Source organism: Amblyraja radiata, chromosome 5 (genome assembly GCF_010909765.2).
Source record: "Amblyraja radiata isolate CabotCenter1 chromosome 5, sAmbRad1.1.pri, whole genome shotgun sequence".
NCBI lineage: Eukaryota > Metazoa > Chordata > Chondrichthyes > Rajiformes > Rajidae > Amblyraja > Amblyraja radiata.
This window is the reverse complement of record NC_045960.1, coordinates 11,597,756-11,620,960: the sequence shown is the minus strand read 5'-3', so window position 1 is coordinate 11,620,960 and position 23,205 is coordinate 11,597,756. Positions and strand designations below refer to the sequence as shown.

The 23,205-nt window shown below is 47.8% G+C and overlaps 1 protein-coding gene across 1 annotated transcript in view; it reads left to right on the top strand.

The window, feature by feature from the left end:
• The window catches only part of dnah14 (dynein axonemal heavy chain 14), a 435,381-nt gene that overhangs the window by 398,280 nt on the left and 13,896 nt on the right, over positions 1–23,205 (top strand). The window contains 7 exon segments of the mRNA XM_033020484.1: positions 3,378–3,496; positions 7,881–8,037; positions 9,638–9,848; positions 10,653–10,755; positions 17,814–18,041; positions 20,671–20,868; positions 22,394–22,593. Coding sequence (XP_032876375.1) covers positions 3,378–3,496; positions 7,881–8,037; positions 9,638–9,848; positions 10,653–10,755; positions 17,814–18,041; positions 20,671–20,868; positions 22,394–22,593 — 1,216 coding nt within the window.

Below are 23,205 nucleotides of genomic sequence, written 5' to 3'. Positions count from 1 at the left end.
AAACCCGTCTTTCCAATCTTTCCTCATATGACAGTCCCGCCATCCCAGGGATTAACCTCATGAACCTGCCTCAATAGCCGGATGTCCTTCCTCAAATTAGGAGACCAAAACTGCACACAATACTCCAGATGTGGTCTCACCAGGGCCCTGTACAACTGCAGGACCTCTTTACTCCTATACTCAAATCCTATCATTATGAAGGCCAGCTTTCTTCACTGCCTGCTGTACCTGCATGTTTACTTTCAGTGTCTCACAGATCGTGTCTCACAAATCTGATTTGAGTTTTTTGAAGTTTGAGTTTTGTGACTTAAAAGGATGTTGAGGGCAGTTTAATATTGATATTTTCTATATGGATTTCAGCAAGGCATTTGATGAGGTTCCACGTGGTAAACTACTCTGGAAGGTTACATTGCATGGGATCCGGGGAGAGCAGAAAATAGATAGCTGACTGCATAGAAAATTGGCTTCATGGAAGAAAACAAAAGGTGATGGTGGAAAGTTGTTTTTCAGACTAGAGGCCTTTGACTGGTGGTGTGCCTCAGATTTGGTGCTGGGCCCATTGCTGTTTGATTTTGATGAGAATGTACGCGGCAGGATTAGTAGGTTTTCAGATGATACTGTCTTAGTTGTGCATGTCGATGTAGATAGCTAAGACAGCAGAATCTTGATTAGTTGGGCAAGTAGTCTGAAGAATGATTAATGTAGATAGTTGCAAGGTGTTACAATTTTGGGAAGTCAGACCAGGACATGACCTTCACAGAGAATAGCAGGGCTCAGTGAAGTGTTGTAGAGCAGAGGGATCTAGACTTGCAGGTACAAAGTTCCTTGAATGTGGCATTACACGTAAATAGGGTGGTCAAGAAGGCATTTAGCTCATTAGTCAGGGTATTGAGTATAGACTTTGGGATGCCATGACTTGAGGCTTGAGCTATAGAGAGGTTAGGCAGGCTAGAACTATTTTCGTTGGAGCGTAGGAGGATGAGAGGTGATATTATAGAGATGTATGTCCAAGTCTGAAGAAGAGTCTCAATCAGAAATGTCACCTATTCCTTTATTCCAGAGATTCTGCCTTACCCGCTGAGTTACTCCAAAATGTTGTATCTATCTTTGGTGTAAACCAGCATCTGCAGTTCCTGCCACACTCTAATTTGGGGATGGTGGCCCAGTAGTGGAGAGATACCTTCTTTAGACAATTGTGGTATTTGTTCAGTGTTGTGTTAGTATCCGCTGCTACAAGTGACCTATCAGGACACTATTTCTACCCAGTGACAGGAGTGAGAGTTGGACACCACTATGGACATGTTTTTGAGTTGTGTATATTCTGCATTAATACCCTGCACAAGTATTTTTCATTTCACTGTCTTGTAGCATTTATGTGCAATTTGTGTATACTTTATGTTTTTGTTTGTATTCTTGAGTATGTGCATGTGAGGCTGCTGCAAGCACATTTTTCTTCATACCTGTTCCTCACCGTTCCTTCGCATATATCAATATTCTCAACTTGATTGGTGATTATAAAGAGAGAATGTAGGATGAAAGGGAGAATGTGTTGGCAGTTAGAGAAAGAGTGTTCTCGGGGATTGAAAAGAGAGAGTGTTGCAAATCAGATAGTTCTGGGATTTGGAGAGAGAGAGAGAGTATTGAGGGATTAAGAGGGTTGACTATTAGGGATTTGCCGGGAGAGACTGTTGGGGATTGTGGAGTGAGAGCTGGGAATTGGAGACATTGGAGGGTTGGGGAGAGGAGCGAGAGTGGGGATCGGAGAGAATGTTGGGGATCAGTCTTGGAGACTGGAGAGAGGAGGTGTAGGGGATCGGAGTGTTGGAGATTGGAGAGAGGGAGTGTCGGGGATTGGAGAGAGGGAGTGTTGGGGATTGGAGAGAGAGAGTGTTGGGGATTAGAGAGAGGGAATGTCGGCTTTGGAGAGAGGGAATGTTGGGGATTGCAGAGAGGGGGTGTCAGGGATCGGAGAGCATGTTGAGACTTGGGGGGAGTGCTGATGATTAGAGATTTGCCACAGTTGGGGATTGGAGAAAGGGAGTGTTCGGGATTGATTGGAGAATGTTGGGATTTGGAGAGCATATTTTGGAGATTGGAGAGAATGTGATGAGTGTGGAGATTGTGTTAGGGATTGGTGGGAGCCTTGGGGATTGGAATGAGTTTTATGGATTGACAATAGACAATAGACAATAGGTGCAGGAGTAGGCCATTCGGCCCTTCGAGCCAGCAACGTCATTCAATGTGATCATGGCTGATCATCCACAATCAATACCCCATTCCAGCCTTCTTCCCATATCCCCTGACTCCGCTATCTTTAAGAGCCCTATCTCACTCTCTCTTGAAAGTATCCAGAGAACCGGCCTCCACCACCCTCTGAGGCAGAGAATTCCACACACTCACAACTCTCTATGTGTTTCCTCATCTTCGTTCTAAATGGCTTACCCCTTATTCTTAAATTGTGGCCCCTGGTTCGGGACTCCCCCAACATCGGGAACATGTTTCCTGCCTCTAGCGTGTCCAAACCCTTAATAATCTTATATGTTTCAACAAGATACCTCTCATCCTTCTTAATTCCAGAGTATACAAGCCCAGCCGCTCCATTCTTTCTGCATATGACAGTACCGCCATCCCAGGAATTAACCTTGCGAACCTACGCTGCACTCCCGCAATAGCAAGAATGTCCTTCCTCAAATTTGCAGAACAAAACTGCACACAATACTCCAGGTGTGGTCTCACTAGTGCCCTGTACAACTGCAGAAGGGCCTCGTTGCTCCTATACTCAACTCCTCTTGTTATGATGGCCAACATGCCATTCACTTTCTTCACTGCCTGCTGTACCTGCATGCTTACTTTCATTGACTGATGAACAAGGACCCCCAGATCCCGTTGTACTTCCCCTTTTCCCAACTTGGCACCATTTAGATAATAATCTTCCTTCCTGTTTTTGCTGCAAAAGTGGATAACCTCACATTTATCCACATTAAACTGTATCTGCCGTGCATCTGCCCACTCACCCAACCTGTTCAAGTCACCATGCATTCTCATAGCATCCTCCTCACAGTTCACACTGCCACCCAGCTTTGTGTCAACTGCAAATTTGCTAATGTTGTAATTCCTTCATCTAAATCATTAATATATATTGTAAATAGCTGCGGTCCCAGCATCGAGCCTCGCGGTACCCCACTAGTCACTGCCTGCAATTCTGAAAGGGACCCGTTTTGCAATGTTAACTGATTTTTTTCCCTCCACAGGCACATTGTGAAATGCTAAGTATTTCCTGTTTTTATTTCTCAGAGCACCGAATAAGTTCTGTGATATACTCTGTAAGTTGCTCTAATTAGATGGTATATTCACACATCTATCTCTTTGTTGTACAGACGTTAGTTTACAAGAAAGTGGCACTGAATCACACAATACGCTGGAGAATCAGGACAGCGAAACTGAGGGCACAGTCTTTCCATGGGAAAATCTAAGTGCATTCCAGAAGCTGATATTGGTATGAGCTTTATCCATTGTCCACAGCGTGTCATAGGGGTGAACTAGTTACTGATTAGTTACACAGGGACAGGGTGTATGGGAATTTACAATAAACCACGCGGTGATGTGGAATTGATCCCACCCGTGGAAAACTCAAAGTGGCAACATAAACAGGAAGGGTGATAAAGAGGGCTTGCCTTCACCGATCCGGGTATTGACTCTTCAAGTTGGGTTTTCCTGTTGCAGCTTGATAAAACTTTGGTTGAACCACATTTAGAATACCATGTGTAGTTATGATCACCCCATTACAGGAAGTACTGTATGTGGACACTTTGGAGGGGATGCAGAAGGATCTAATGGATTTATCTTCCCTGGTCAGAATTAAATTCCATCAGCCATTCCCATGCCCATTTTACCAGTTCATCTAGATCCTGTTGTACCCTTGAACGACCTCCTTCATTGTCCACCGCATCACTCATTGTGGTATCATTTGCAAACTAAATAATCATGCGGCAACATTTTCTTCAAAATCATTCCTATATCGGAGAGTGCTTGAGAGGAATCATTGCTGCCCAAGGCCCCTGCTGCAGAGCAGTGTCCTCAGAGCAGTGTCCTAAGCCATCTATTCAATGGGAAGGTCAGAAGTGGTGATGTTTGATAATGATTCAACTGCATTCATAACCCCTCAGTAAAAGAAAATGTCTGTGCCAGGGTGCAGAAAGACTAGGCACCATTCAGCCATGGTTCAATGCGTAGCCATATAGCTTGGCATCATCACTTCATTGTCAACCTCTTAGCCCATCGGCAGTAATACAATTTCTGTGCATTAGGTCCATATCCTTCCATGCCTTGCCTGTTCGAGTATCTGTCTAAATAACTCTTAAACATGGTGATTATGTTTCATTTCATAACCTCTGACACACATTCCAGATATCAACCACTCTCTGTGTAAATAAACTTCCCCTCAAATCCCCTTTAAAACTCCTTCCTCTCATCGTGAACCTACATCCTCATGGTTAGATTGGCCCACCCCATGTGGGGGAAAATAAACTATCTACCCTATCTTTGCCTCATAGTCTTACATCAGCTATCAGGTCACCTCTTAGCCACCTTCGCTATAGGAAAACAAGTCCACCCTTTCCCCATAACTAGCCTCCTTTAATGCAGAGAATAACCAGGTGAATCTCCCCTGTATTCTTTCAGTCTTCCTCTAGTCTGGCAACTAGAACTGTGCGCAGTACTCAAAGTATAGCCTAACCAGTGGTTTGTGAAATTGTGAAACATGATGTCTCGACTTTTATATTCTGTGCTTGACTAGGATGCAAGCCAGATGTGCCTTCTTAATCACCCTATCTACCTGCTGCACTTTCAGGGAACTCTGGACTTGGACCCTCTGGGGTCTTTCTGTTCATCAACATTTCTTAGCATCCACCCCACATGGCTATACATAGAGGTTTAGTGTTCTCTGGAAGGACCCGCTCTTTCTCTGGCTTCCTTCTTGGGCCTTCTGCACGTGAAGAATATCTCGGGTAGACAAAAGTGCTGGAGAAACTCAGCGGGTGCAGCAGCATCTATGGAGCAAAGGAAAGGCAATGTTTCAGGCCGATACCCTTCTTCAGACGGGGGTGTGGGGGGGGGGGGTGGAGGGGGGGGGGGGGGGTGTGGAGGGGGGGGGGGGGGGGAGAAGAAAGGAAAAAGGAAGAGGAGGGGCCCGAGGGCTGAGGGAGAGCTGCGAAGGGGAGGAGACAGCAAAGGCTACCTGAAATTGGTGAATTCAATGTTTATGCCACCAGGGTGCAGACTGCCCAAGCGGAATATGAGGTGGTGCTCACTCTGGCACCACTGGAGGAGGCCCAGGACAGAGAGGTCAGATTCGGAATGGGAGGGGGATGTGCTGAGCCACCGGGAGATCAGGTTGGTTGAGCGGAGGTGTTCGGTGAAACGATCGCCAAGCCTACGCTTGGTCTCACCGATGTAGATCAGCTGACATCTAGAGCAGCGGATGCAATAGATGAGGTTGGAGGAGATGCTGGTGAACATCTGTAGCACCTGGAACGACTGCTTGGGTCCTTGAATGGAGTTGAGGGGGGAGGTAAAGTGACAGGTGTAGCACCCCTTGCGGTTCTCGGTTGAGATATCTCGGGGTTCTCCTTAGTATAATTCCCCAAGGATCTTTTCCCTTTTCATTCCCTTCGTATGTTCTCTCCTGTACAATATTCATCAAGAAGACTAGTTTAGTTCAGTTTATTAATGTCTAATTAAATACTAGAAAGTACAGCTTTAAGGTAAGAGGGGGGAAATTTAAAAGACATTTTCAAGGCAATCTTTTTACCCAGAGAGTGATGCGTGCCTGGAGTGTGCCACTAGTGGAAATTGAGGAAGCAGATACGATGCAGATAAGAGCATTTAGACAGGCACGTGAATAGGAAGGGCATAGAGGCCTAATGCAGGCTGATCAGATTAGTTTAAATTAGCATCATAATCGACACTTTACTTTTCACCCAGAGAGTTGTGAATCTGTGGAATTCTCTGCCACAGAAGGCAGTGGAGGCCAATTCACTGGCTGTTTTCAAGAGAGAGTTAGATTTAGCTCTTGGGGCTAATGGAATCAAGGGATATGGGGAGAAAGCAGGAACTGGGTACTGATTTAGGATGATCGGCCATGATCATATTGAATGCTCAATGAGTTGAATGGCCTACTCCCACACCTATTTTCTATGCCTATGTTTCTATATTTAAACATTCCCCAGTTTACCTTAAAGTGATGCTCTATTATTTGACATTTCCACCGAGGGAAATAGAAGTGCCGCCATTATGTTCTTCCTAATCAGCAGTGTGACTCTCCCTCTTCTCTGTGATACAATTTTTATATCCTGGGACATTGCCAGCTCGCATCAAGTAACATCATCATGATGCTAAGTGGTCATTTGCTCTCTGCTACAGAAGTGCCTTTTCCCCCTCCCTAACTAATCCTCCACAGCTACTGCTTATTTACCAGACATTTCCTTCCCATGTTGTGTATCAGAGCCATAAACGTAGCTGTTGCCACTTTCCTCTGAGAAGTCACCCCCTCTAACCTGTTCAGAGAGAAATCCTGCACTTTGTGCCTACCCTCATTGCCCTTCCAGGTGATCACCCATTGCTGCTCTTTCTCTACCTGCGGTATGACCAAATCACTAAACGTATATGGGGCGGCACAGTGGCGCAGCGGTAGAGTTGCTGCCTTACAGTGCCAGAAAACTGGGTGTGATCCTGACTACGGACGCTGTCTATACGGAGTTTGCACATTTTCCCTTTGACCGTGGGGGTTTTCTCCGGGTGCGTCAGTTTCCGTCTATGTTCCAAGGACGTGCAGGTTTGTAGTTTAATTGGCCTCTGTAAATTGTGTGTAGAATTGAACTAGTATACAGGTGATCACTGGTCAGCATGGTCACGATGGGCCGAAGTGGCCTGTCTCCACCCTGTATCTCTAAACTAAACCCAACTAAATATCCACCACTTATTTTGCATCCCATTGTGAGTCCAACTGTAGCTTCAGTTGCTCAGTACAGTCCGACAAGAGCCACACATTCAGCAGATCAACTGAAGAAGGGTCTCGACCCGAAACGTCACCCATTCCTTCTCTCAATAGATGCTGCCTCACCCACTGAGTTTCTCCAGCTTTTTGTCGACCTTTGATTTTTCCAGCATCTGCAGTTCTTTGTTAAACACATTCGGCAGATGTACTTCTCTGGGCCATTGTCCCAAATCTCCCACAGGAGCAGTGTGCCACTGCCCTGGCTTCCATTTCACAAAGAGAGGGGGAAAAAATCCCCCTAATCCCCAACCCCCCTCCCCTTCTCGTGGGCATTAAATTCTGGTTTAGCCAGTGATACCTGTAGTCTGAAACAGAGCTAAAAAACTAAAGATGTACAAAGAACACATGCTGGCTCACCAGGCACTGTGTATAAGTTGCCTCTCATGGCAGGCAATCATTTCTAGGTCTGAAGAAGGGTTCCGACCTGAAACGTTATCCACCCTTTTTCTCCAGATATGCTGTCTGACCTGCTGAGTTACTCCTGCACTTTGTATCTATCTTCATTTTTAGGTCCACAAAAAAGCTGGAGAAACTCAGCGGGTGCAGCAGCATCTATGGAGCGAAGGAAAAAGGCAACGGTTCGGGCCGAAACCCTTCTTCATTTTTAGGTTGTTCTCTTTTGTTTATACCTGCTGTGTTTCACCCTCCACAGCTGCTGCCTGACCTGCTGAGTATCTCCAGCACTTTCTCCTTTTATATTCAGGTTTACTGCAACCACCTCACTTTCAGCTTTCTTCGGATAGTTCTGGCTGGCAGGACTGGATGCGTGCCAGAAGAACGGAGAGCTTGCCGTTCGCTGCTCCTCACAATGTCCTTTACATTCTAGATCAAGATCCTGAGGCCGGAGTGTTTGACCGCTGCTGTGAACGGGTTTGTTGAGGTTAAGCTGGGCCCTGACTTCCTCCCTAGCCCGGCTGTTTTCCTCAATGATGCGTTCAGTGAAACCGATGCCTCCACCCCATTGATCTTTTTGCTGTCACCAGGTGAGGGAGCCTGGAGCCTGCGGGCAGTCGTCAGCTGTGGCTGTGTTAGACAAAGGGAAAGACCTGGATCTTAGGAGTAGGACAGAATAGGACAGAGGCAAGCATAATAGAGAGATCTCTGTACTTCCCTCCAACTGTGCCCCCACTCCAGCAATACTGCTCCTCCTGCAGACCAATGCTCTCTCAGCATTACTCTTCCAAGAATGTGGGAGCCACTCAGTTCTGTCCATCTCACAGTGCAGCACTCCCTCAACTCAGTACCTCTCCACCCACAAGACCACCCACCCACAGTGTGGCGCGCCTTTATCGCTGCCCCTCCCTCACACAGTGTGGCGTTCGCTCATGGCTGCTCTTCGTACTCTCACAGTTCACAAACTCGCCAGCCGCCTGCCACTGTTGCGGGCTGGAAGAGTCTGTGTTCCACGTGTATATGGAGAGTGTGAGGCTGCAGCCACTGTTTGAATACCTAAAGGGGCTTCTCCTTGCCTTCTGACTGCACTTCACACCCACCACCCTCATCTTTGGACACCCTGTACGTAGGGGAGAGGGTCAGGCTGAAGATGTCCTGGTTGGGTTGTTCCTGGGCCTGGCCAAGCTGGCCATCCGTGAGTCACGGCGCCAGGCAGTAGAGGGCTCTGCCCGAGCCGGCTGCCTGCATCTTTTCCGGGGTTACGTCCGTGCCCGGGTGGTGTTAGAGAAGGACTACGCCCTGTCTACGGGCACCCTGGGGGATTTCCGGGACCACTGGGCACCGCGGGGGGTGGACTGCATCCTCAGTAAGGATGCGGAAATAGTAATATGAGAATATTTGTTCGTATTGTGGTGGTCAATTTGTTTGTACATATTATTGTAAATAGTTGAATCAATTATTTTTGGTTAAAAAAAAAAAGTACGGCGTTCCCTCATTGAAGCCCCTCATGCAGTACGGCCATCCCCCATGCCTGCCCGTCACACAGTGTGACTTTCCCTCAGCACCAGCCCTACCGCAGTACAGGGCTTCCTCATCTTGGCCCTTTGAACAGTGAAACATTTCCTCATTATTCCTTCCCCATCACTTCTGCCTCTCCAGTAGTGTTGCGTTACCTCTGTTACCCCGACCCGGCCACACCGTTCCTGTCCACCGGTACTGAATCCACCGTAATCTCCGGGATTGCCTCCCAGCCTTCGTGGATGTGTCACAGGGGTTGATGATGCCATGATCTCAGGAGGTCCGTGATGGAGGTGGGATGTAAGTCGTGGGCACTGGAGTCTTGTGGCTTGTCTGGGTGACTGCCGTCTCCAGTGTGGAGTGGACAGGGCCACTTGACGGCTGCTGCGTCTGGGAGTGGGGCCCTTCCTTGAGGGGAGGAGATTGATACAAAGTGCTGGAGTAACTCAGCGGGTCAGGCAGCATCTCTGGAGAAAAGGAATAGGTGTGATTTCGGGTGGAGACCCTTCTTCAGACTTGAGGGGAGGAGAGCTGGGGATGGTAGGGTGCTGAGATGTGACACTGTGGCGGTCAGTTTGTTTGCTTTTTGGGTGATGAGGCTGGTATAAATGCTTACTTCATCTCTCTCCCTCTCTGTAAGGCATGACTAACCGTCTATATTTGCCATGATAGGCACTGATCCCATTGTCCAAGTGCTGCGGTTTGCCAAGGAACTGCGGGGAAGCGCAACCCATCTGGACATCGTGTCTCTGGGCCAGGGGCAGGGACGGGTGGCTGAGGAGCTGATCCAAAGGGCTCAGGTGCAGAAGGGGCGCTGGATCTTCTTGCAGAACTGCCACCTGGCTGCTTCCTTCATGCCGAAGCTGCAGGCCATCATAGAATCGTGAGTCATCCTCCGAACTGGCTACATTCATGCAGAAATAAACGTACAAACTCCATACAAACAACACCCATAGTTAGGATCAAACCGCTGTAAGGTAGCAACTGTCACATGCAGACTGTCAAGCGGTATAGTTGCACGCTTATTTAGTAGTGTTTAGATATACAGCATGGGAACAGGCCCTTCGGCAAATCGAGTCCGAACTGACCAACGATCACCCCTACAATAGTTCCAGATGTCCTAGTTTCACGTCGCACACCAGAGGCAATCTACCAAAGCCAATTAACATACAAACCTGCACGTCTATGAGATGTGGGAGGAAGCCAAAGCACCTGGAGGAAACCCAGATGGTCACAGGGAGAACGTACAAACTCCGCACAGACAGCACGCAGAGTCAGGATCGAACCCAGGTCTCATGCTGTTAAGTAGCAACTCTATCACTGCGCCACTGTGTATATTTTCTAATGTGGGGCAGTAAAATACTTTGGGAGCAGCTTGGTGTAGGTGTGTGCATAGAGCGTGTAGACTGATTCCTTCAGAGCTCTGCTCTGGTTGTGCTCTGTCAACTCCTGATCAGTCTCTTGGAGGCACCAAGTGGTTTCTGGCTGGTGCTGTATGACCCGCACCCACCCATGAAAAATAGTACATCACCCCAACTCCCACCCCTTTGTCCAACCACCTTCCATTTCTCCCATCCCTTTCCCCTTCTCCCTCTGCCTTCCCTCCCTCCTCCTTCCCGTATCCCACCTGTTTCCTGCTACTATATGTACTGAGTTGTGTCATTTGTCTTTATGCCTCTATCGTTAGGTTCCAAGAGCCAGGTGTGATTCTGGATCATAACTTCAGGCTCTTCCTGAGCTGCAAATCAGACCCGGCATTTCCCATCTCCATTCTCCACGCTGGAATGAAGGTAAAGCATGCAACCTATCACACGTGGACTGTCACACGCGGACTGTCACACGCGGACTGTCACACACGCGGACTGTCACACGCGGACCTTCACACACGGACTGTCACACACGGACTGTCACACACGGACTGTCACACACGGACTGTCACACACGGACTGTCACACACGGACTGTCACACACGGACTGTAACACACGGACTGTCACACACGCGGACTGTCACACACGGACTGTCACACGCGGACTGTCACACACGGACTGTCACACACGGACTGTCACACGCGGACTGTCACACACGGACTGTCACACACGGACTGTCACACGCGGACTGTCACACACGCGGACTGTCACACACGGACTGTCACACACGGACTGTCACACACGGACTGTCACACACGGACTGTCACACGCGGACTGTCACACACGGACTGTCACACACGGACTGTCACACACACGGACTGTCACACACGGACTGTCACACACGGACTGTCACACGCGGACTGTCACACACGGACTGTCACACGCGGACTGTCACACGCGGACTGTCACACACGGACTGTCACACGCGGACTGTCACACACGCGGACTGTCACACACGGACTGTCACACACGCTGACTGTCACACACGGACTGTCACACACGGACTGTCATGACCGGACTGTCACACACACGGACTGGCACACACACGGACTGTCATGAACGGACTGGCACACACACGGACTGTCACACACACGGACTGTCACACACACGGACTGTCACACACACGGACTGTCACACACACGGACTGTCACACACACGGACTGTCACACACGGACTGTCACACACACGGACTGTCACACACACGGACTGTTACACACGGACTGTCACGAGCGGACTGTCACACACGCGGACTGTCACACACACGGACCGTCACGAGCGGACTGTCACACACACGGACTGTCACACACACGGACTGTCACACACACGGACCGTCACACACACGGACCGTCACACACACGGACTGTCACGAGCGGACTGTCACACACACGGACTGTCACACACGCGGACTGTCACACACGCGGACTGTCACACACGGACTGTCACACACACGGACTGTCACACACACGGACTGTCACACACGCGGACTGTCACACACACGGACCGTCACACACACGGACCGTCACACACACGGACTGTCACACACACGGACTGTTACACACGGACTGTCACGAGCGGACTGTCACACACACGGACCGTCACACACGCGGACCGTCACACACACGGACTGTCACACACACGGACTGTCACACACACGGACTGTCACACACACGGACTGTCACACGCAGACTGTCACACACGGACTGTCACACGCGGACTGTCACACGCGGACTGTCACACGCGGACTGTCACACGCGGACTGTCACACACAAAGTGTCATGCACACCCTGTCACGTGAAAACACCACACACACAGACTATCACACACAAACTGTCACACAGATCTGTCGCACAGTCTCGTCCATCTCGACCATCATGGTAGTAACACTAATCCTATTTGCAAGCATTTAACCAATATCCCTCCACTCATTTCCTATCTATAATGCCTTTTAAATGTTGTCATTGTATCTGCCTCCGCCTCCTCCTCCTCTGGCAGCTTGTTCCATGTAACTTCCATCCTCTCCATGATTAACATGCACCTCAGATCTCCTTTAAATTTCCCCCCTCCAATGCTAACCTGCGCCCTCTTCTAGTTCTAGACTCCTCTGACCTGTGAAAAAGATTCTGACCCTCTATTCTATGCTGAAGGATTCTATGATCTCCCCAAAGGTGTCACGTTTATCATTCTCAGGCTGAATACAGGTTAAGAACAGTGAAGATCCCGTCAACCTGTCCCATCACACACTCCCAGGGCACAGGTTAGACACAGAATGAAACTCCTGCACTGTGCCGACACAGACGCATAGGGTATTGGCGGGGTGGGAAGCACTGAAACAAAATCTGCACCATGAGTTATCAGAGAGCAGTAAAAGGTGGTGAGACTGTGGAGCTCAGCTTGACAACAGACTACAAGTATCAAGTATCAAGTATCCTTTATTGTCATTCAGACTTTTCAGTCTGAACGAAATTTTGTGCCTTGCAGTCATAACAAATAAAATAACAAAACACACAATAAAAACAGTTTAACATCCACCACAGTGAGTCCACCAGGCCCTCCTCACTGTGGTGGACGGCAAAAGTCAAAGTCGTTATCTCTTCCCTCCTTGTTCTCCCTCTGCGTTGAGGCGATCCAGGCTTCTGATGTTGTGACCCCGCCGGGTGATGGTAAGTAAGTCCCGCAGCTGAATCCGAGCTCCACGAACGGGCCGGTTCAAACTCCGCGGCCCGCGGCGGTCGAAGCTGCCGAAGCTGTTGTTGCGGGAGCTCCGGAGAACAGGTCACCAACCTGTGACCTGCGAGCTCCCGACGATGTCGTCCACTGTGCCCTCGGCCGAGCCTCCGAGGCTCCGAAGTCGGGTCACCGCCGCCGCAACTCCGCCACAGCCCCGGTCGGGTCACCGCCGCCGCAACTCCGCCACAGCACCGAAGTCGGCCAGCGTTGGTAAGTCCTGGCTGGCTCTGCCTCTGGAGCCTCGAGGTCGGTCCCAGTTGGAGGCCGCCAGATCCGCCATTAGGCCTCAGCGCAGACGGAGACGGAGGATGGAGACGGGGGATACGACAAGAAAAGGTCACATCCCCCCGAAGGAAGAGACTAAAACAAGTTTCTCTCACCCCCCACCCCCTGCACACATACACAACTAAAATAAACGGAAACAAACTGTGACAACGGGACGAGAAAAAAAAATGGCGGCGGTGCTAGGGCAGCGCCGCCACTTCCGGGCTTTTGGACAAAGGCTTTCTTTTCTAGGCATTCTCTAAATCGCAAGATTTTCTACTGTTTTTCAAGCATTGTGGGACCTGGCAGATTGCCACGGTGCCGTTTGTAATTGTGGGAGCTTGAGAATGACTTCATTTTTGGTCGTTATCATCGGAAATCTCCCTTCCATCCTGAACGCCCAGCCCGGGTTGGCTGGATGAAGACAGTTTTAACAACACCTTTTGTGAGGCCTGGGGGAATCGGCTCTCAGTGTGACCTGCAGAAGATTTACACCGATCATCAATCTGCAAAATGGTCCCGACCCGAAAAGTCAGCTGTCCATTCCCTTCACAGATGCTGCCTGGCCCACTGAGTCTCTCCTGCACTTTGTGTTATGTTCAAGGTCCCAGCATCTGCAGTCTCTTGTGCCTCGAACACAGGACATTCCTTGCTTGTCTGAGAACATCACCTTGCTGCTCTTTTGAACTGCTCCTTCAGTAAAGTGCTTGGTGAATAGTTGGTGGCATGTTGATTTATAGTAACAGCAGTGCTATCAGTTTCTAAAATTACCTCGGTACATGTGACAATAAATTAAACTGAACTTCTGTTGATCAATGTCGAAATGATCACTCTCCTCAAAGATAGTGGGGAGCTAGGCAGCTGCTGCAGCTTCAGCTCCTGAGGTTTGACCACTATTAGAGTTGCTGGGTTGCAAACATGGGTAGAAATTATACAAGATCAATATATAAATATAAATATATACGTGGATATATATATTTACATATCCTTAAAATTATAAAACTCTGATCTTGGATGTGTATTTATTTATTTGTTTGTGTGTCATCATATCTTCTCGAAAAAACGACACGGAAACGGTAAATTTTTTATAATATATATAATATAATATATATATATACAGGCCTCATCGATCACCATCATCTCATCAAAAAACTCATTCAAGTAAGACATGACATGCCACAAACAAAGCAATTAGCCGATTCACTTCCAAATGGGAGTAAATCCTATCCAACAGCTTCCCTGCCACTGACGTGAAGCTCACTGGCCTATACAGTGCCCTCCATAATGTTTGGGACAAAGACCCGTCATTTATTTATTTGCCTCCGTACTCCACAATTTGAGATTTGTAATAGAAAAAATCACATGTGGTTAAAGTGCACATTGTCAGATTTTAATAAAGGCCATTTTTATACATTTTGGTTTCACCATGTAGAAATTACAGCTGTGTTTATACATAGTCCCCCCATTTCAGGGCACCATAATGTTTGGGACACAGCAATGTCATGTAAATGAAAGTAGTCATGTTTAGTATTTTGTTGCATGTCCTTTGCATGCAATGACTGCTTGAAGTCTGCGATTCATGGACATCACCATTTGCTGGGTGTCTTCTCTGGTGATCCTCTGCCAGGCCTGTATTGCAGCCATCTTTAGCTTATGCTTGTTTTGGGGGCTAGTACCCTTCAGTTTTCTCTTCAGTATATAAAATGCATGCTCAATTGGGTTCAGATCGGGTGATTGACTTGGCCACTCAAGAATTGACAGTTTTTAGCTTTGAAAAACTCCTTTGTTGCTTTAGCAGTATGTTTGGGATCATTGTCTTGTTGTAGAATGAATGTAGAATGCCGGCCAATGAGTTTTGGGGCATTTGTTTGAACTTGAGCAGATAGGATTGTGTCTATATACTTCAGAATTCATTATGCTACTACCATCAGCAGTTGTATCATCAATGAAGATAAGTGAGCCAGTTCCTTCAGCAGCCATACATGCCCAGGCCATAACACACCCACCACCGTGTTTCACAGATGAGGTGGTATGCTTTGGATCTAGGGCAGTTCCTTCTCTCCTCCATACTTTGCTCTTGGCTTCACTCTGATATAAGTTAATCTTCGTCTCATCTGTCCACAAGACCTTTTCCCAGAACTGTTGTTGCTCCTTTAAATACTTCTTGGCAAACTGTAACCCGGCCATCCTATTTATGCAGCTAACCAGTGGTTTGCATCTTGCAGTGTAGCCTCTGTATTTCTGTTCATGGTGTTCTGCGGATAGTGGTCATTGACAAATCCACACCTGACTCCTGAAGAATGTTTCTGATCTGTCAGACAGGTGTTTGGGGATTTTTCTTTATGAAAGAGAGAATTCTTCTGTCATCAGCTGTGGAGGTCTTCCTTGCCCTGCCAGTCCCTTTGCGATTAGTAAGCTCACCAGTGCTCTTTCTTCTTCATGATGTTTCATACAGTTGATTTTGGTAAGCTGAAGATCTGGCTGATGTCTCTAACAGTTTTATTCTTGTTTCTCAGTCTCATAATGGCTTCTTTGCCTTTCATTGGCACAACTTTGGTCCTCGTGTTTTTAAACAGCAATAAATGTTTCTAAAGGTGATGGAAAGACTGGAGGAAAGACTAGGTGCTGAGAGCTCTCTTATACCTGCATGAAGGAGGCAATTAAACACACCTAAGCAATTACAAACACCTGTGAAGCCATGTGTCCCAAACATTATGGTGCCCTGAAATGGGGGGACTATGTATAAACACTGCTGTAATTTCTACATGGTGAAACCAAACTGTCTAAAAATGGCCTTTAATAAAATCTGACAATGGGCACTTTAACCACATGTGATTTTTTCTATTACAAATCTCAAATTGTGGAGTACAGAGGCAAATAAATAAATGATGGGTCTTTGTCCCAAACCTTATGGAGGGCACTGTATAGGCCAGTGAGCTTCACGTCAGTGGCAGGGAAGCTGTTGGATAGGATTTTTCCGGATAGGGTTTACTCCCATTTGGAAGTTAATGTGCTAATTGTTATGTCCTTGGCACAATGGCAGTCCCAGTCTATATTGGAAAAGTTAAACCCCCTTCTCTGACCACCCTATTAGTCTACGGTTGTCTGCAATTTCCTGGCAAATTTGTTCCTCTAATCCCTGTTGACTATTTGGGAGCCTATAGTACAATCCCAAGAAGTTGCCCATCCCCTTTTTATTTCACACCTCCACCCATATCAACTCACTGGCCAATCCTTCAGTAATGCCATCCCAAACTACTGGCGTGATGTTATTCTGCTGAACACCTCCGCTCTGTCCGCCTAGACCTGCCTGATCTCCCAGTTGCTAAACACTTTAACTCTCCCTCCCATTCCCATACTGACCTTCCTGCCCTGGACCTCCTCCTCCACTGTCAGAGTGAGGTCCAACACAAATTGGAGGAACAGCACCTTATATTTTGCTTGGGCAGCTTACAACCCATTAGTATGAATATTGACTTCTCTAGTTTCGTAATGCTTGCTTTCCCTCTCTCTCCATCCCTCCCCCATCCTAGTTGTCCAACCAGTCTGACTGTCCTCCTGATTACATTTTAACTTATATGTCTCGTTGTCACCTTCCCCTAGCTAACAATAATCTATTCTATATTTTCCTTGAACTTCATCCCCTTTGATATCTCATTTTCACACATTACCCTTTCATATGTCTGTGTCTCCCACTCCCCTGACTCTCGGCCTGATGAAGGGTCTCGACCCAAAACACCTCCAGAGATGCTGCCTGTCCCAGCATTTTGTGTCTAACTTCATAAATCCAGGTATTGTCCTCAGGAACACTGGAAGTTTTGCTGACTTCCCACATCCTGTAGGAAGACCATACGTGTGGCCTAACTGCCTTCCTGTCTGCACTTTGACTAAAGAAGAAAGTTACAAAAAGAAAAGACCTTTATCTTGCCGTCGTCCTCTGTTTAGCCTCCTTGCCAAAGCCTCTCGAGCCAAAGCGTCAACATTTTCCATCACACACAGCACTTGCACCTCAGGACACAGCCTCTCCTAAAACAGTCGCTCACAAATGGTCGATCCACTGGTGCCGGCCTTCCTTTTATACCCGCAGGACCAGTCACTCCCAGACACTAACAGCTGGTTTTAAAATCTCATGCTGTTCCTCTTCTCAGCTGCTCATTCACAAGTAATCCAATCTTCAGCTGAACTGGAGGTTGGAGGAGGGGTACAAGGGGAGTGAAGTGACTCAGTGGCTGACAGAGTACCTGGCAAGAGCTCAGCTGTAATTCCTTCCACCTCAAAGATGGTGTTGATGTTCATGTCCAGAATTAGCCAGCAGCAATGAGGATTGGCACTGAGTGCCCATTGGTAACAGGGGCAGGGAGGGTGAGAGAACGATGTAACACTGGGCAATCAATGTTTTTGAACAAAGATCTCTCCTGTTGTGTCAAAGGTCACCATTGAGCCACCAAAAGGCCTCAAAAACAAACTGTTGACAGCCTTCGGAACCAGTGGCTTGGGGGAAATCACAGAAAGGATCTACAGGAAAGAAGACTCGAATCTGGGCTGGAGAAGACTGCTGTTCAGCCTCTGCCTCTTCAATGCCGTGATCCAGGAAAGGAACAAGTATGACGCGCTGGGCTGGAACCTCCCGTACGAGTTCACCTCCTCTGATTTGGAGGTAGGTTCAAAGATTAACGGCTCTTCTGAAAAAGGCAGGTTTTCTCAGCTGATGAACTCATCCATCGATGCATGACATTGTGTCCAAAGATCTGTCAAACTACCTGGCTGTGATTCCCAGCTGATGATCCATGCTTTCACAAGTTCTCTACCTTGTGAGACGAAAGCTTCATTTACCGGAACTGTTGTCTGAATGTGCACCAAATTGGCATCACAATTGGCACAGACATGGTGGGCTGATGGGCCTGTTACAGTGTTGTACTGTTCAGTGGTCCACATTCACTTAGGGTATCTGTTTTTAAGGAATTACTAATAGGACACTGGAAAATTATCATATTGGACATGGGTTCAGGAAAGAAAATTGTATTTATCAAATCGCTCTGAATTTTTTTGAGGTCATGAATTGGGGAAGAGAGGGTGGAAGGGAATGGTGCAGAACAAGGAAGGGAGAGAGGGGGAGAGAGCAAGAGTGAAGGAGATGAGACTGATGTATTTTGGTGACTCTATGTGAGAAGTGCTTTGCAGTACTTGTCACTCGCACGGGCTGTACTCCAAGAGCAGGTAGTGCTGCTGCTGGTTTCACAGCACGATCTGCTTCCATCCATGTACGTGAGATATTGTACGTGCTAAAAAGAAAGCATTACTTTGCCACTTGTGATGTTGTGAAATTCTGCGTCAGGACTGCAAATAGTTGTTCATATACGCAGCTCCTAGTGACTAAATATCTTGACATCTCAGTTGTTAACAGTACAATTGGGATGAAGTGAAAGATGATGTAATGTTAGGCATGTTCATGGAAGTGCTCACAAGAGGGAAGCAGGATTGTCAGAACCTCCGGGGATAGTGATCTTACCAATCAAGTGACTGGGACCCGGAACCTCTACATTTTACCGGGATGCTTCACAGCATGGTTTGGGAACTGTTCCATCCAAGACCACAGAGTTTTGGACATAGCCCAGACCATCACACAAATTAACCTTCCTTCCATGGACTCTACACTTCACACTACCTCAGCCAGGCCACCAGCATAATGACCAGTCACACCCCGCTCACTGCCTCTTCTCCTCTTCTCCCCTTTCCCATCAGGCAAGAGGTACATAAGGTACGTCCAGATTCAGGGACAGTTTCTTCCCAGCTGTTATCAGGCAACTGAATTGTCCTCTCACCAATTAGACAGTGGTCCTGACATCCCATCTAGCTCATTGGAGATCTTCAAACTATCTTTAATCAGACTTTACTGGATTTTATCTTGCACTAAATATCATACCCTGTATCCTGTATCTGTACACTGTGGATGGCTTGATTGTAATCATGTATAGTCTGTTTGATGACTGGAAGGATGGGAGCAAATCACATTGAAACTTTTAAAGTTCTCACTGGGTCAACTTGAGACATTAACCCTCTCCCTCCACACTTGCTGAGCGCTTCCAGCATTTTCTGTTTTTATTTCAGGTTTCCAGCATTTATTGATTATCTGACAGGGTTCAACAGGTTGGATGTGGAGAAAATGGTTACTAGTATTGGTCTATTTATATTTGTCACCTGTACCGAGATATAGTGAAAAACTTTGTTTTGCATCCAGGTAAATCATACATGAGTACAATCAAACTGTACATGTGCAACAAGTAGTACAAAAGGAGAAACAGTTTGTTCATTATATTGTTGCACTTATAGAGAAAGTGCAGATTTTTTTTTAAAAAGGTGCAAATGTTGCAATTCAATTCAATTCAATTCAATTCAATTTATTGTCATTTGGACCCCTTGAGGTCCAAACGAAATACCGTTTCTGCAGCCATACATTACAAACAAATAGACCCAAGACACAACATAATTTACATAAACATCCATCACATTGCTGTGATGGAAGGCCAAAAAAACTTCTCTCTCCACAATGAGGTCGATTGGGAGATTTGGAATACAAACTTTATTTATGAGAGGTCCGTTCAATCGTCTGATAACAAGCAGCAAAGAAGCTGTTCCTGAACGTACTTTCAAACTTTTGTGTCTTCTATCTGACAGGAGAGAGGAGAATAGGGAATGACCGGGCGGGCCATGAGGGTCCTTGATTATGCTGGCATCGTGAAGTGCAGATGCAGTCAATGGAAGAGGGGGGGAGGAAGGGGTGGGAAGCTGGTATGTATACTGGACATGACAGTCACTGACAATGACACACACGACAGAGACACACACATTCAACAGAAACACACACACACACACACACACACACACACAATGGCAGAGAGACACACACACACACGACAGAGAGAGACACACACACACATCACATACACACACATGATAGAGAGACACATTGAATGCATATGTTAACATGTTGCACAGGTTTCACTCTTCAAGCAAGGCTATGAGGTAGACTTTGAAGGCAGCTAGAGCTTCCATTACTCAGGCAGTGGTGGACAGCAGCAGCTAGTTGATGGAGTGGTGTCTGTGGGTGAAAGGCTGTGAGAGAGGCTGGAGAGGGTTGAGTTTGGTTTTCGTTCAGGAAGCTGGAGGGTTCAGTAGCCAACCCTTGCCGGGGGTCCCAATTGGAATTGGCACACAACTGGCACCCGAGTGATGCAGTGTTGTCTGTCCATCTCACCATTTCTCTCCCCTGCCTGTCTCTCCCCTAGGTGGCCATTCTGAATCTGGAGATACTACTCCAGGGTGAAACAGAGATCCCGTGGATAGCCCTACGTTACCTGATCGGGGAGGTGGTATACGGAGGCCGTGTCACTGACTACTGGGATCGCCGGTGCCTCAATGGCATGCTCAGCAGGTTCTATAGACCAGCCATCATGGAGGAAAACTTCAGCTTCTCCACCGACCAGGTAAGCCCCCCTCCCCAACCAGCCCCAGCCCCACCCGGCCTGACCACTGCCAGAGTCATCCCAACAGCTCTGCTGGGAGGTCAAACATCATCCATCCATAGGAACTGAGACACTTCAGTTGCCCCTGCCAGAAGCAGGTCAGCGATCACCCACCCCCGGAGACTGGGGCTGGTCAGATGTCTCTCCGTCCAGTGACTGGGGACATCTCAGCTACACCCATCAGGGGCAGGTCATCTGTCACCCACCCCCGGGACTGTGGCGGCATGGTGGCGCAGCTGTAGAGTTGCTGCCTTACAGCACCAGAGACCCACGTTTCATCCTGACCACGGCTGCTGTACTTACAGAGTTTGTACATTCTCCCTGTGACCTGCGTGGGTTTCCTCCAGGTGCTCCGGTTTCCTTCCACACTCCAAAGACGCGCAGGTTTGTAGGTTAATTGGCTCCGTGAAAGAAAAGTAAATTGTCCCTCGTGTGTAGCATAGTGCTAGTGTACCGGGTGATCGCTGGGCGATGCAGACACAGAGGGCCGAAAGGCCTGACTCTAAAGTCTAAAGCCTAAAGACTGAGGACACCTCAGCACCCCCGTCAGCACTGTCACATGATCGGGGTAACTGGGATTTAACATCAGCCCCCTGTGTCACTGGCGGTGACTGTGCATCGCTGCGGCTGTAAGGACCTGGATCCAGAGCTCGGCCCAGGATTATTGTAGCTGCACCAGACTGGAGCAACTGCCTCACCTCCTGCCTCCAGAAGGACAACTTCACAAGCGGGGATGGAAGAGTTACGTTGTGATGGAGAGTTCCACCCAGCCCAGATGATGGAAAGGATGACTGAATTGGATTTAGTATGAATAGACAATAGGTGCAGGAGTAGGCCATTCAGCCCTTCGAGCCAGCACCGCCATTCAATGTGATCATGGCTGATCATCCCCAATCAGTACCCCGAATAAAAGAGTACATGGGGGGAAAAGTGGTATCTTCAACTACAGGCATCCAGACTTGGACCATCATCTCAAGTAGACTATTGGCACAATTGTGACTTTCTCCCGCTCAAGGTATTGGGGCTTCACAGTGGGAATTGATGGGTGTCAGGCAAGGCCAAATATTGGAGATGTGATAGGGTTAACATGCAGACCGGCATCACTCATTGAATGGTGAAACAACAACGTCCTCTGACCCAGCACCGCGGTGGCTTCTCGAGGCACAAGGAGATAAACACTTGCCTCAGAGCCGTGCGAGGTTTATTGTAGTAGATGACCAAAGTCCTGGGGGAGTCAGTGTGGCTCAAGGACAACAGGACTGAAGGTGGAATGTTTTAGAGGCCAGAACTGAAGGAGTACAGAGGTCAGAAGCCTGGAGGAGGACATAAACAGGAGTGCGGGATGAGTGGGTTCTTGAGAACTAGGATTTTAAAATGAAGGCTTAATTTAATTAGGAGTGAGCCAAGTGATGGGTGAATGGGACGGCATGAGTTAGAAGTAATTCACTTATAGCCTAATCTTCTGTCCTTGCTGTGATTGTGCCAGGTTTACACGATCATCACAGAGGACATGAGCCTGCCCGAGTGCATAGAGTACATGGAATCACTGCCCACCACTGACACTGCGGACATGTTTGGCATGCACTCCAACGCCGAGAAGGCTTATCTAGAGAGCCAGGCTAAGGAGTTCATGGCCACCGTCAAGAGCACAGAGCCCAGGCTTAGCAGTGATGTGCACGCTTTCAGGTCAGCCGCAGCCCACCTCACAAGGTCTCTGCCCCTCCACCGCAACAGACAGGCTGGTGGCCCAGCATCACTTTCAGCACAGCCCCACATGACTTCCGAGCCCACTCTGGGACAACAGCTCAGCAATTGCAATATCAATAAAAAGTGTGAAGCCTCTCTCAGTAGGGTAAATCCTAACCAATCCACCAGATCACAGATTGGTGAAGGCTTTGCAAAAAGGCTACTACTTTGTATCCGTGTAATCACATTCTCCCATCATCGACACATTCTCCATCCCATTCCATCCCCGTCCTCTTGTTTCCCGGCCTGCTACATAGTGAAGCCCAAGGTGCATCACCTCATCTCCAGACCCTGCACGTTCAACAAGTACAGCCAGAGATTCTACATAGCCCATCTTCTCTGTATATGTTTATTCCACTATTGCTCATTTTATCCTTCAACATCATCCTTAATTACTAACCAACCCTTTCACAGGACTTCCCACTTGTTCTTTCCTCCACTGCCCCCAATTCTATTCACTATCCACAAACCTTCGCCCCTGCTATGACCATTAACTGGTGCCCTTGTTGACAGTCACAAACCATTGGCCAATTGCTGACTATTAACTAATGT